At 53.0% G+C, this 10,952-nt stretch overlaps 1 protein-coding gene across 1 annotated transcript; it reads right to left on the minus strand.

Annotated features, from left to right (window-relative positions):
• Positions 1-1,919: 1,919 nt before the first annotated feature.
• Positions 1,920-10,372, minus strand: ETV3L (ETS variant transcription factor 3 like). Its single transcript, XM_006155219.1, has 5 exons — positions 10,312-10,372; positions 9,975-10,212; positions 9,554-9,743; positions 9,067-9,187; positions 1,920-2,398 (listed from the first exon to the last, which is right to left on the minus strand). Exons 1-5 carry the CDS (start codon positions 10,370-10,372, stop codon positions 1,920-1,922), a joined length of 1,089 nt encoding a protein of 362 aa, XP_006155281.1.
• Between the last annotated feature and the right edge of the window lie 580 nt (positions 10,373-10,952).

A 10,952-nucleotide genomic window follows, 5' to 3' on the forward strand; every position in this document is an offset into this window, starting at 1 on the left:
GGTTCGAGTCCCGGACCGTGTGGCTTGCTTTCTCACTTTCTCTCTCTCTCTCTCTCTCTCACTCTGTCCCTCTCTGGTCAAATTGAAATAAACAAATGAACAAATAAATAAATAAAGTTAAAAAAAAAAAAGAAGGCCCTCTTTCCTGGCCTATGACAGGGGTATTTCGACCTTGGGCAATGGTGTACAGGCTGAGGACCCTCTGCAGGCCTCTCTGCCCAGCTTCGTAGGGATAGCAAGGCTGCAGGAGCAATGCTGCAGGGTTTCCCAGGGGAATACGCGCCTAGGCCTTGCTCCGTGGGCACGATACACAGTGGGCAAGGGACCCTCCTTGCCTTCGTACTCATGCTGTCACGGGGCATACGTGGAGGGGCCAGTGGGTAGTGAGAACGTAACTGGATCAACAGGGAAAGGTCCTGGGTTCACGTTCCAAGGTCTCTCCTTACTTTCCAGGCAAACTGGTGCCTAAGATCTGGGCCCACTAGGCTGGGGGTGGATCGTGGCATGAAGACCCAGTGGAGGTAACTCTTGCTCTCCCTCGTGGAAAAAAAAATAAGTATTGAGAGAGAGAGAGAGAGAGAGGACATGGAGACGAATCCCAAACATGTAACTGGCAGCCTAGAGATAGGAGGGCCTTGTTTCTCCACTTCCTCGGCTCCTGGAGCACCCGGGGCTGGTCGCCCTTGGTTGCACGCAAGACCCACCTCTCACTCTCCTTCCACACCCCAGCTGCCTGGTGCATCAGGTCTGTTCTCCTTGTCACTGTAGGGCCTGGGGAGCAGAAGGAGGGGACCCCTGCCAATGCTTCCTGTTCACCCGACCCTTTGGGGTTCAGCTCTGAGGCCCTCTGCAGGGACCCAAGGGGTCGTCCTGCTCTGGCTGAAGTCCTGTCCTTGCAGCTGGTTTCCCACATTGTACCCAGGAGCTCCCCCGACCCTGGCTTCCTCCAGCCATTTTCTCTGGGAGGGTGGCAGGGGAGCAGGCTGGCCAGGCTGACGTCTACCTCACCTGCAGGTCTCAGGTCCTCTGGGGCGAACTCCCCTGCCCTGGGCTTCCTGTGGGGTGGTACTTAGCTCCACCCCAGATCTGAAGGGGGAGAGCAGGGCAGCAAGACAGCACCCACTGCAGGCAAGTGGCCAGCCCAGACAGCAGTTTGCATGAGCATTTTATTCGCGGTCCGCAGTGGGGTCTTACAGAGACAAGGGGCCAGTCCCCGCACCTCACCTGCCTGGATCTCGGAGAAATGGAGATTAGAGTGCTTGTATGGGACAGGGGTTTCTGGGTCTCAGAAATCAGAGAGATGGGAGAGAGGCGCGTGGGGGGCGGGGGAGAGGATCTGGACACCTTGGATTAGGGAGGCAGGACAGGGAAGAGCGACTTCCCTGAGACTCCTAGCCCACAGCCAGCCTGGACCCTTAATGCCCCCTCGTGCTGGCACGTACAGGGGGTTCCAATGATGGGAACTGGATTCTCATCTCTCTCAGAGAAAGTCAAGTTTAAAAATGTCTCCTTAGGGGCCAGCAAGTACCATGGTGGTTAGGGCACTGGACTCTCACATGGCTGACCATGGTTCAAGTCCTGGGCTTGGAGGCTTGCTTTCTCTCTTTGTCTTTGGTCAAATTAAAAATAAAAATAATAAATAAATAAAATTAAATAATTGAAAAAAGTCTCCTTAGTCTGATCAGCAGCTTGTGGCGGAGGGGGGGACTCTGCCCCAGCATCTCCACCCCTACTTGCTCCTTTTCTGCGATGCCCCCCACCCCCACCTCGGATCCAAGTCTACCTCCTCAAATCCTCCTGCAATTTCTGCCTGTGTCCGCCAGGGGAGGGTGAAAAACGAGTTTCAAACAGGCAAGAGGGGAGATGGAGTTTGAGGGGACACCCCACCACACCAGCCGGCTTCACATCTTCCTCCCTTGTTAAGGAGGGTCCAAGGGCCACACTGCTTTGAAGTTCTCCAGACGGGGGGACGCAGGGCTTTCCTCCCCAGTTTTGAGTCCGTGGGTCTCTGAGGAGAAGCCCCCCCTGGGACCCAGGAACACCTTACTTCCCACCATGGGGTCAGGCTTCAGCTGCAGCCCTTCAGATCTGGGGGGCAGGAGCCAAAGCCTCTCAACCGTACCCTGTCCCAGCCCTGCCAAAAACGGGAGCCCTGGGAAATGCTGGGCCCCTGAGAGGCAGCCCGCTGCTGGGAGCAGGGTATCAGGCTTGGAGGCCTCTGGGAGCTGCGGCTCTGCGGGCACAGCAGGCAAGAAGGGTCCTGAGAGGCGGGGCCAGTGGGAGGGGAGGTGGGCGGGCAGCGGAGGGGCGAAGGAGGTCAAACTGGGCAGCTCACCCTGGAGGCTCCCAAAGTGGCAGCCAGGGCTGAGCCCGCTGGAGCCTGGGGCAGAAACGAGTCCTAGAGAAAGGAGACAGGAAGACAGAGAGGGGGTCAGGAGGGTGCCCACCTCCCCAGGATGGTCTGGTCCCTTGCTCCACCTCCCTTTCTCTTTTGCTCTTTTAGGGTCTCATCATAAACACTGGGAAAGCCCTCGGAGCCCTCCCCAGCCTAGGCCAGAGCCGCGTGCTGCCCTCTCATCACTCCCCTTACCCGTACCCTCCAGGGCACTTAGCTCATTAGAATCCGTCTAGTCATTCTCGGGCTTACGTAGTTCATGTCTGGGTCTCCAGCTCCGCGGTGCAGAACTGTGTAGGGTTTATTGTTCTGAGTCCAGCCCAGCCTGGCACATATTAATGCTCAATAAAAGCATGTTGGTGGCGCAGCACGGAAATGCAATGCTCTGTGAGGCTGACCCTCATAGGAAGGTTGTAGGTTCATATTCAGAGACCTCCCTGGTAAGGGGTAGGAGGAACCCACACAGGGCTGAGGCTTGGGGTGGACCAGTGTCAAGACCCCATTGGGGTTGCAGTCTGTCTGTCTCTTTCTATCTCTCATTCAAGGAAGAAGTAAACAAACTTTTAAGAAAACAATACTAAATATATTAAATGAATGGATGAATAACTTTTTTTTTGCTATAACTCAATAAATCTATTCTTCATTCTCTCAGCCCCTGAAGCAACAGATGGGCTGGGCAAGGAACTGGTTGTGTGACCTTGAACTTGTCCTGTAAGTTTGCAAGCCTGTTTCTTTTCTGGGGTTCTTTCTTTCTTTTCTTTTCTTTTCTTTTTTTTTTCTTTTTGAGAGATTTTCTGTTATGGAGCGCCTGCACACGCCTGAGACACAGAGAGAGACAGGAAATGAAAAATCACCCCCTTCTCCTCCATTCTCCTCCATTCTCTGTGAGATTTTGAGTACGTATGCACACATGCTCAGTGTGTCTTTTTTTTTTGGAGAGGTTTTTGCTATAGGGTGCGTGCGCTCGCCAGACAGACAGAGAGTGACAGAGGGACAGAAAGCGAGAAATCACTCCCCAGGGGGGATGGCCATGCTGCAATCCCTTCTCCTCCATTCTCCTCTTGGGATCTTGGGCACGCACGCACATGCACCCAGCGTGAGTTTAAGCCACCGGGTCCGGGACTCGAACCGTGGTCGACTACGTGGGAGTCCAGTGACATAGCCATTATGCTAACTGCTGGTCCCCTGCTCAGTGTGTTTTAAGCCTCCAGGTCAGAGACTTGAACTTCAGTCGACTATGTGGGAGTCCAGTGACATAACCATTACGCCATCTGCTGGTCCTGAGCCTCTGTTTCTCCTCTCCTCTCCTAGCTAAGCTAAAGCGGCATCGTGTGTAAGAAGAACCTGCAGAGTTTGTGGCTGTGAGACTCAGGGAGATGTGGGGTGAGCCCCCGTCTTCTCTGCCAGTCAAGCTCCAGCCCATATCTCTCCTCCTCCAAACAGCCTTCCCTCCTGGGCCAGCTGGTGATGTGGTGGTTAAGATGGTTGGATTCCACATGCCTGACTGTGTGATTTGAGTCCAAGACCTAATGACTTGAAAAACACTCTGAGTGCATGTGCATGTGTGTCCAAAATCTCAAGAGAAAAATGGAGGAGAAGGGACTGTGGTGTGGTCATCTCTCCAGGTAGGGTGCTTTCTTACTTTCTCGCTCCAGAGAGTGCATGTGCCCTCTGGATTTATTTTTTTTAAATATTAAAATTGGGACCAGTGGGTGCCGTGGTGGTTAAGGCACTGGACTCTTACATGGGTGACTGCAATTCGAGTTGGGTGACTGCAGTTCGAGTCCAGGACCTGACAGCTTGCTTTCTCACTTTCTCACTCTGTCTCTTTCTGGTGTGTGCAGGTGCCCTATAGCAAATAAATAAATAAGTATAAGTTAAATAAATAATTCTTTAAAAGTTATTTTAAAATTAATTTAATTTAAATTATTTTAATAATTTTTAAAACTAAAATTAAAATAAATAAATATGTCTTCCCTCCTACAAATCTGCCTTCTATCGCCTCTACAATAAGGACCCCCCAGCCTGCGGTTCTTGGACATGATTATACACAGCCTCACACCATTTTCTGTATTCCAAAAAGCCTAACTATAATTCTGCATTTTTCTCAGCAAGACCACACTATTTATCTAAAAGAGCAAGTATGGGGCCAGTAGGTGGCAATTGTGGTTGGGGCGCTGGACTCCCAATATGGCCAATTGTGGTTCAAGTCCTGGACCTGGCAGCTTGCTTTCTCACTTTCCCTTTCTCTCTCTCTCTCTGTTTCTCTCTGGTCAAATTAAAAATAATTATAACAAATAAAATTAAATAAATAATTCTTTTTTTTATTGAAAAAAAGAGTAAGTACGAAGGTTGGGTAGCACAGTGGTAAAACACCATCCCGTGAGGCTGACCCACAGAGAAGGTTCTGTGTTCGTGTCCCAGTTCCTCTCTGAACACTGAGATCTACACGTGCATGGGCCCATGATCCTGACTTGGCTGAAGCTGGGGGTGGATTGCAGCATCAAGACCCTGTTAGGGATGTCTGTCTCTCCGTCTCTCTCAATATCTATCTCTGTCACTCCTGGAAGAAATAAACTTAGGAAAAACAAAACAAAACAAAACAAAAAACAAGGAAAGCCAGTGGCATGGTGGTTAAAGGCCAACTGAGTAGTTGAGTCCCAGAGTCCCAACGGCTTGAAAAACTTGCCAGGTGCATTCGTGCGAGTCCCAAATCCCGAGAGGAAAATGGAGGGAAAGGGCTTGTGGTGTGGCCATCCCCCCTGGGGGGTGCTTTTGCACTTTTCCTCTCTTTCTCTGTCTCTTTCCAGTAATGGTGCTCACCGTATAGCAAATGACAAATAAATATAAGTGCAGGTATCAGTGTGGGCCTATTGGTGGGGCTCTGGTACACACAAACCAGAAAAACAAAATCCTGGGCTGTCGGCAAAGTCATAATGCATTTCTGCATAGAAAAACATAGAAAAATGCGCCATGACTTTGCCGACGACCTAATCGTTCTTACTCTGTGCACCTAGTTTATGCGATGGGAGCCTTATTTCTGAAGCAAGCTCTATGAAGGGAGGACGTGGTGAGAGCAGTCCTCCAGGAAGAGATGTGCAGACAGCTGTCAGTCTCTCCCTGGGTCCTTGTCCTCTGCCCTGAGTCCCCAGATGAGGTGGAGACATTTCACAGGAAGGCTGTGTCACTGGGGGCTCCCAGCCAGGGCCATGTCTCCCCTCTCAGCTGAGTCCCATATGGCAGGGGTATTTCTTAGAGTCTTTCTGTCACTCTCTGACCTTTTCCTTCCTGGGGCTCAGAGTCCTGGCACTCTTCTGCCTGCATGTGGCTTCCTTGCCTGCCGCCAAGTGCTCTGAGAAAGGGTGGAGGAGAGCCCCCGGCCCAGCCCTTTGGGATCCCGACCCAGAAGGGGCCATGTGGCTGCACTAACCTTTTGGTGACCTGCTCAGTGTCCCTGGGGCCCAGCACAGGCAGCAGGTGTGTGAGCCCAGGGAGGGGAAGGAGGCGTCCGGGAGCTCCCTCCAGCTCTGGCTGTGAGGGCGCACTTCTTCCCCCTCATAGTTTCTCAAAGACAGAAGCTCTGTGCCCAAGGCATTCCAGAGCTGGGAGCGGGCAGCCGGGGTGGAGGAGCGGGGAGGGCTGTTCAGGTGCAGCTTAGCTCCAGGCCCAGCGAGTTCCAGCAGGCCTGGGCGGCCCCACACCCACGGCCTCGGCTGCACTCCCTGGGCAGAATCTGGGTGCCCAGATGAAGGCCGCGGAGGCCCAGGGCCCCTATTCCATGAAACTACCTGAGTGGGCAGGTGGTTCTTGGTCTTCTAAACCAGGACCTGGGTTGGCTGAGTGTCTCTGTAATCATTTTCAGAGGAAATAGGATTTAGTCATCTTTCAGCTCATGGCTGCTGTAAGAGCTGATGTCTACCTGCATTTCCACATGTGCTCCCACTCATCACACACGCCGACACCCTGGTCTTCTCCTAGCTCCTCCTTCCTGCCCCAGGGCTTTTGCACATGCCGTTCTCAGCTCGTCACACTCTCCCCCTCCCTCAGAGCCAAACCGACACCTAGGCATACTTTGGGCTCAGTTCAAATGTCACTTTATCTAAGAAGTCTTCCTCGATGCCCTTAGCACCTGAACTTCTCCTCTACAGCACTTAGTGAAGTTTTAATTACATATCTATTTGTCGGATTTTTTTTTTGAGAGAGAGATATTTGTTATAGAGCACATGTGCTTGGAAGGGAGATAGAGAGAGACAGAGAGACAGAAAGTAAGAAATCACCCCCCAGGAGGATGGCTATACCACAATCCCTTCTCCATTCTCCTTTCAGGATTTTGGGCATGCACACACACACACACACACGCCTGGTGTGAGTTTCAAGTTGCCGGGTCCAGGATTTGAAATGCAGTCGGCCATGTGGGAATCCAGTGCCTTAACCACTACACCACCTGCTGGCCTTCAGATTTTTTTTTTTTTTGGAGAGGTTTTCCCTATAGAGCGTGTGCACTCGCCAGACAGACAGAGACAGAGAGACAGAAAGCGAGAAATCACCCCCCAGGGGGGATGGTCACGCCGCAATTCCTTCTCCTCTCGGGCGGGATCTTGGGCACGCACGCACACGCGCCTGGCGTGAGTTTTAAGCCACTGGGTCCGGGACGCAAACTGCGGTCGACTACGTGGGAGTTCAGCGACATAGCCATTACGCTATCTACTGGTTCCCTCAGATTTTTGTTTTCTAAAAACTTTGCTAGGGACTGTGGCTGGCAGGTGGTATGGTAGTTAAGGGCACTGAACTCCCACACAGCTTACCATGGTTCGAGTCCCGGACTGGAGGCTTGCTTTCTAACTTTCTCTCTGTGTCTCTGTGGTCAAATTAAAATAAATAAATGCATAAAGTTAAATAAAATTATTCTTTAGAAAAAACATTTGCTAGGGACCAGCAGATGGCTTAATGATTATGTTGCTGGACTCCCAAATGGTTGACTGAGGTTCGAGTTCTGGACCCAATGGCTTGAAACTCATGCAGGGCATGTGTGTGTGCATGCCCAAAATCCCAAGAGGAGAAAGGAGGAGAAGGGATTATGGTATGTCCATTCCCCTGTCTCTCTGGTGAGCGTTTGTGTCCTATAGCAAAAATCTCTAAAATAAATAAATAAATACTTGTTAGTGGGTGTGTGAGTTCCCTAGAGAGAAAGAGAAAAAGAGAGAGAGAGAAAGTGAGAAACCACTCCCCAGGAATTGCCACAACACAAATCCTTCTCTTCCATTTTCTTCTCAGCATTTTTGGCATGCACGCACATGCTCAGCATGTTTTAAAAGCCACCAAGTCTGGGACTTGAACTCCACAGTCAGTCATGTGAAATCCAGCTGCCTTAGCCACCATGCCACCAACTTGCTCTGTCAGATTTTTCTTTAATTAAAAAAAAATGTTAGGACCAGCCCATAGTCTAATAGTTATGGGAGCTGCCTTCCGCATAGTAATGTAGTCGAGAGAGAGAGAGAGAGAGAGAGAGAGAGAGAGAGAGAGAGAGAGGGAGGGGGGGGGGGGGGAGAGAGAGAGGCAGTGTGGTGAGGTGAGGAGAAAGTACCTTCTCCTCCATTTCTTCATCCTGTCAGGATTTGGGGCATGCATGTACATGTATCTGGCTTGTTTTCCAAGCCACCGGGGATGAGATTTGAACCGTGATCAGGCATGTGAGATCAGGCTCCCTCAACCACCAGGCTATAGTGCTGGCTCTATTTGTCAGATTATTAATTGAATGTCTGCATTCTTCTTGCCTACAAGCCCTATTAAGGCAGTCTTGCTTATATGGACAGTGCCTGGCACCTTAAATGGGAGGTCATGAGACATCCGGTGAAAGAGGAAGTGAGTGAATGAATGCGTGAATGGGTGAATGAGTAAGGGCACCTTCTCTTCCCACTCTCTCTGGAGTTGAACCTCCTTTTTCACTCCAGGACCCTTGTCTCAGTTCTGGCCCCATCGTCTTCTGCCTAGACTATCTTCCAAAGCCTCCCAATGCCAGTCTCATGTGTCTTCCAGCCTAAACTTACCCACAGCCAAGCAATTTCATAAATGAAAATCCTAACATGCCTTTCCCTCCTGGGTGGCTTCTGCTCCAAGATGAAGCCCAATCCCCTTTGCACGGCTTCTGAGGCCTCTGTGGACAGGACGCTTGTTTGCCTTGCAAACCCCCATCCTTCACTTGGCCTGAGGATCCTGCCCGCAGCCGCACCACTTACTCTCTGACCACCAGTTACTCTCTGACCACCAGTTACCCTCTGACCACCAGCCTTTCAGGCTTGCTACGCATGCTCACAGCTTTTTGCATTATGAATGCTAAAACGCTGTCCTGCACCTGAGATGTTGCCTCCTCAGGAAGGCGCCCACCGCACATCGTGCTTACCTGAGTCTCAGCGCGGTCACTGGCAGTCCTCCCACCTCTGTTCCCCACTAGGCTCTGAGCATCCTAAGGGCCGTCTTTCCTCGTGGAGCTCCCACACCTAGTAAATAGCTGGCGCTCAATGATGGTGGTTCGATGAATGAATGGAAGACGTGGATGTTTGTGTCCTGGCTCATGCTGCACCCCCAGCCCCAGCTGTATACTCAGCCAGGAGGGCCCTCCCTGCTCTGACTCAGAGTCCCTGGACCTGCCCCACCTGAGCCTGAGCACTCACGGGGGACGCTGCTGCTGCTCCCCTTCTTCTCTCCAGGGGCGTCTGGTGGCCCTCGGGAGATCCGTGGTCCAGCCAGCTGCTCCACCATGGCCCGATGAGTGAACAGCATGCTGTGCAGGAGCTGAGGACGGAGGGGCAGGAGGTGTACCACGGGACGGGCTCCCCCTGGCATGTGTTCCTCCAGCATGGTGTTCATAGTGATGCACTCCCCGGCTGCTGGGCGAGTAACCACTGCCACATGCTGCCTGCAGATGCCCTGAGACCCCAGCCCCTTCCAATGGAGTGATGCCTAGCACAGGGTCACCCCTTCTCACAGGGGGTGCTGCTCAACACCACTGACCTCAGGGCACTCAGGGTCTAGGATGTAGGGGAGAAGAACGCTGGAGGCTGATGGGCTCCTGAGGTGGAGAGGACAGTCGCCTCCTGCGCAGAGGGGCAGGGCCTGGTGGAGCAGAGCCCTGCAGATAGGGGCTACCTTCATGCCTACCTCGCTGTGCACGCCCATGGGCACTAAGGCTGGATGACACAGGGCAGAGGTGCCCAGCAGCAGGTGGGGGGACGGTGGCGCCCGCACTTCCCACAGAGGATAGTTGACCACGATGAGCTTGCTGAAGTTGAACTTGTACGTGAATCTCTTGCCTTTGGTCTTGTGCAGGATCCTCTTGTTGTAGTAGTATCTGAGAACCCGAGGGGGAGGACGGAGTTGGCCCAGTGGGCGGGGAGTGGAGTCAGAGACCCAGTCACAGCTCTCTCGGGCCGGCTGTTCCTGGAGAGCCACTGGGCATTTTAGCACATGCAGTGACATTTCCCAAGCCTTGGAGGAGTGGGAATCGGACAGGGGTGCCAGAAACCGCAGCTCTTTTTCCTGCACCCTGCCCTCCCTGGCCCTGTCGGCCGCCTCCTCTCACCTCAGGGCCCGGCTTAGCTTGTCATAATTCATCTGTGGTTTGCATCTCCTCCGGCCCCAGAGGCGGGCCCCCTCGTCTGGATCCTTGATGCCAAACTCTCCGTACTCTCCCTGCGGCCAGGCGATGACATGGCGGAACTCTTCCTTCTGCAGCAGCTCCAGGATGAAGTGCCACAGCTGGATCTGCCGGGAGCCTGGGGACGACTCGGCTTTGTAGGCCCAGTCCGGGAAGGCCAGGCCTGGGGTGGGGAGGGGAGTGTGAGGATCGCCCTGCCGCTCTGGAGGCCCCACCCAGGGCCACCTGCAGGAGTGGGGAGAGACCTGGCTGAGACGCCCACCTGAGATCCAGTAGTTGCCAGAAGGGCCCGGGATGCCCTCGGCCCAGCAGCTGCAGTGCATGGTTCACTCAGAGAGGCTGCGTCTGTGCCGTGGGGGAAACGGTCACCACTGGAGAGGACGGGAAAGGAGGAGGCAGAGGCGATGAGAGAGGAAGGAGGGAGGGAAGGGAAGGAAAGGTGTGGCAGGGAAGAGAGAAAAGGGCAGGGACAAGCCTAGTCAAGGGGAGGAAAGGGAATCAGAGGTGGGCAGTATCCCCACGGCAGGCAGGCCCCAGCCACCTCTGGGAACGTCCTCACTGCTCAGAGGCCGAGTTGGGACTCAGGGCTTGGGGCAGGTAGAGAGCGCTGCAAAGGGTCCAGCGTCCTACCCCTGCTGGGGGATTTACACAGAGAATGAGAGCTCTTCTTAGGGCTTAACAGGATTGTAGTTTTTCCCCAGAGAGGACCAGAGAAAATGTAATTAATCATCCTGGCTTTCCAAACCTGTAGTGGGAGGAGGTGGCATACCCGCACGCTGGCATCTTAGGAGCGCTCAGAACAACTTCTCATTTGAGGACAGGGGCTTGTGTGTTATTTTTTCACCAAAGAGTCTGAATGCTTGGCACAGGGCAAGTGTTCAGTTAATGGCTGTTGATAGAGTG

This window comes from Tupaia chinensis, unplaced genomic scaffold (genome assembly GCF_000334495.1).
Source record: "Tupaia chinensis unplaced genomic scaffold, TupChi_1.0 Scaffold000438_1, whole genome shotgun sequence".
NCBI lineage: Eukaryota > Metazoa > Chordata > Mammalia > Scandentia > Tupaiidae > Tupaia > Tupaia belangeri.

Excerpts from the sequence above, each read along its gene's own strand:
- ETV3L (XM_006155219.1), bottom strand. The coding sequence starts at position 10,372 with ATGCACTGCAGCTGCTGGGCCGAGGGCATCCCGGGCCCTTCTGGCAAC. Across the intron at positions 9,744-9,974 it reads AAGCTAAGCCGGGCCCTGAG|ATACTACTACAACAAGAGGA; the intron begins GTGAGAGGAGGC and ends TCGGGTTCTCAG. Across the intron at positions 2,399-9,066 it reads GAGCAGCAGCAGCGTCCCCC|GACTCGTTTCTGCCCCAGGC; the intron begins GTGAGTGCTCAG and ends TCCTTTCTCTAG.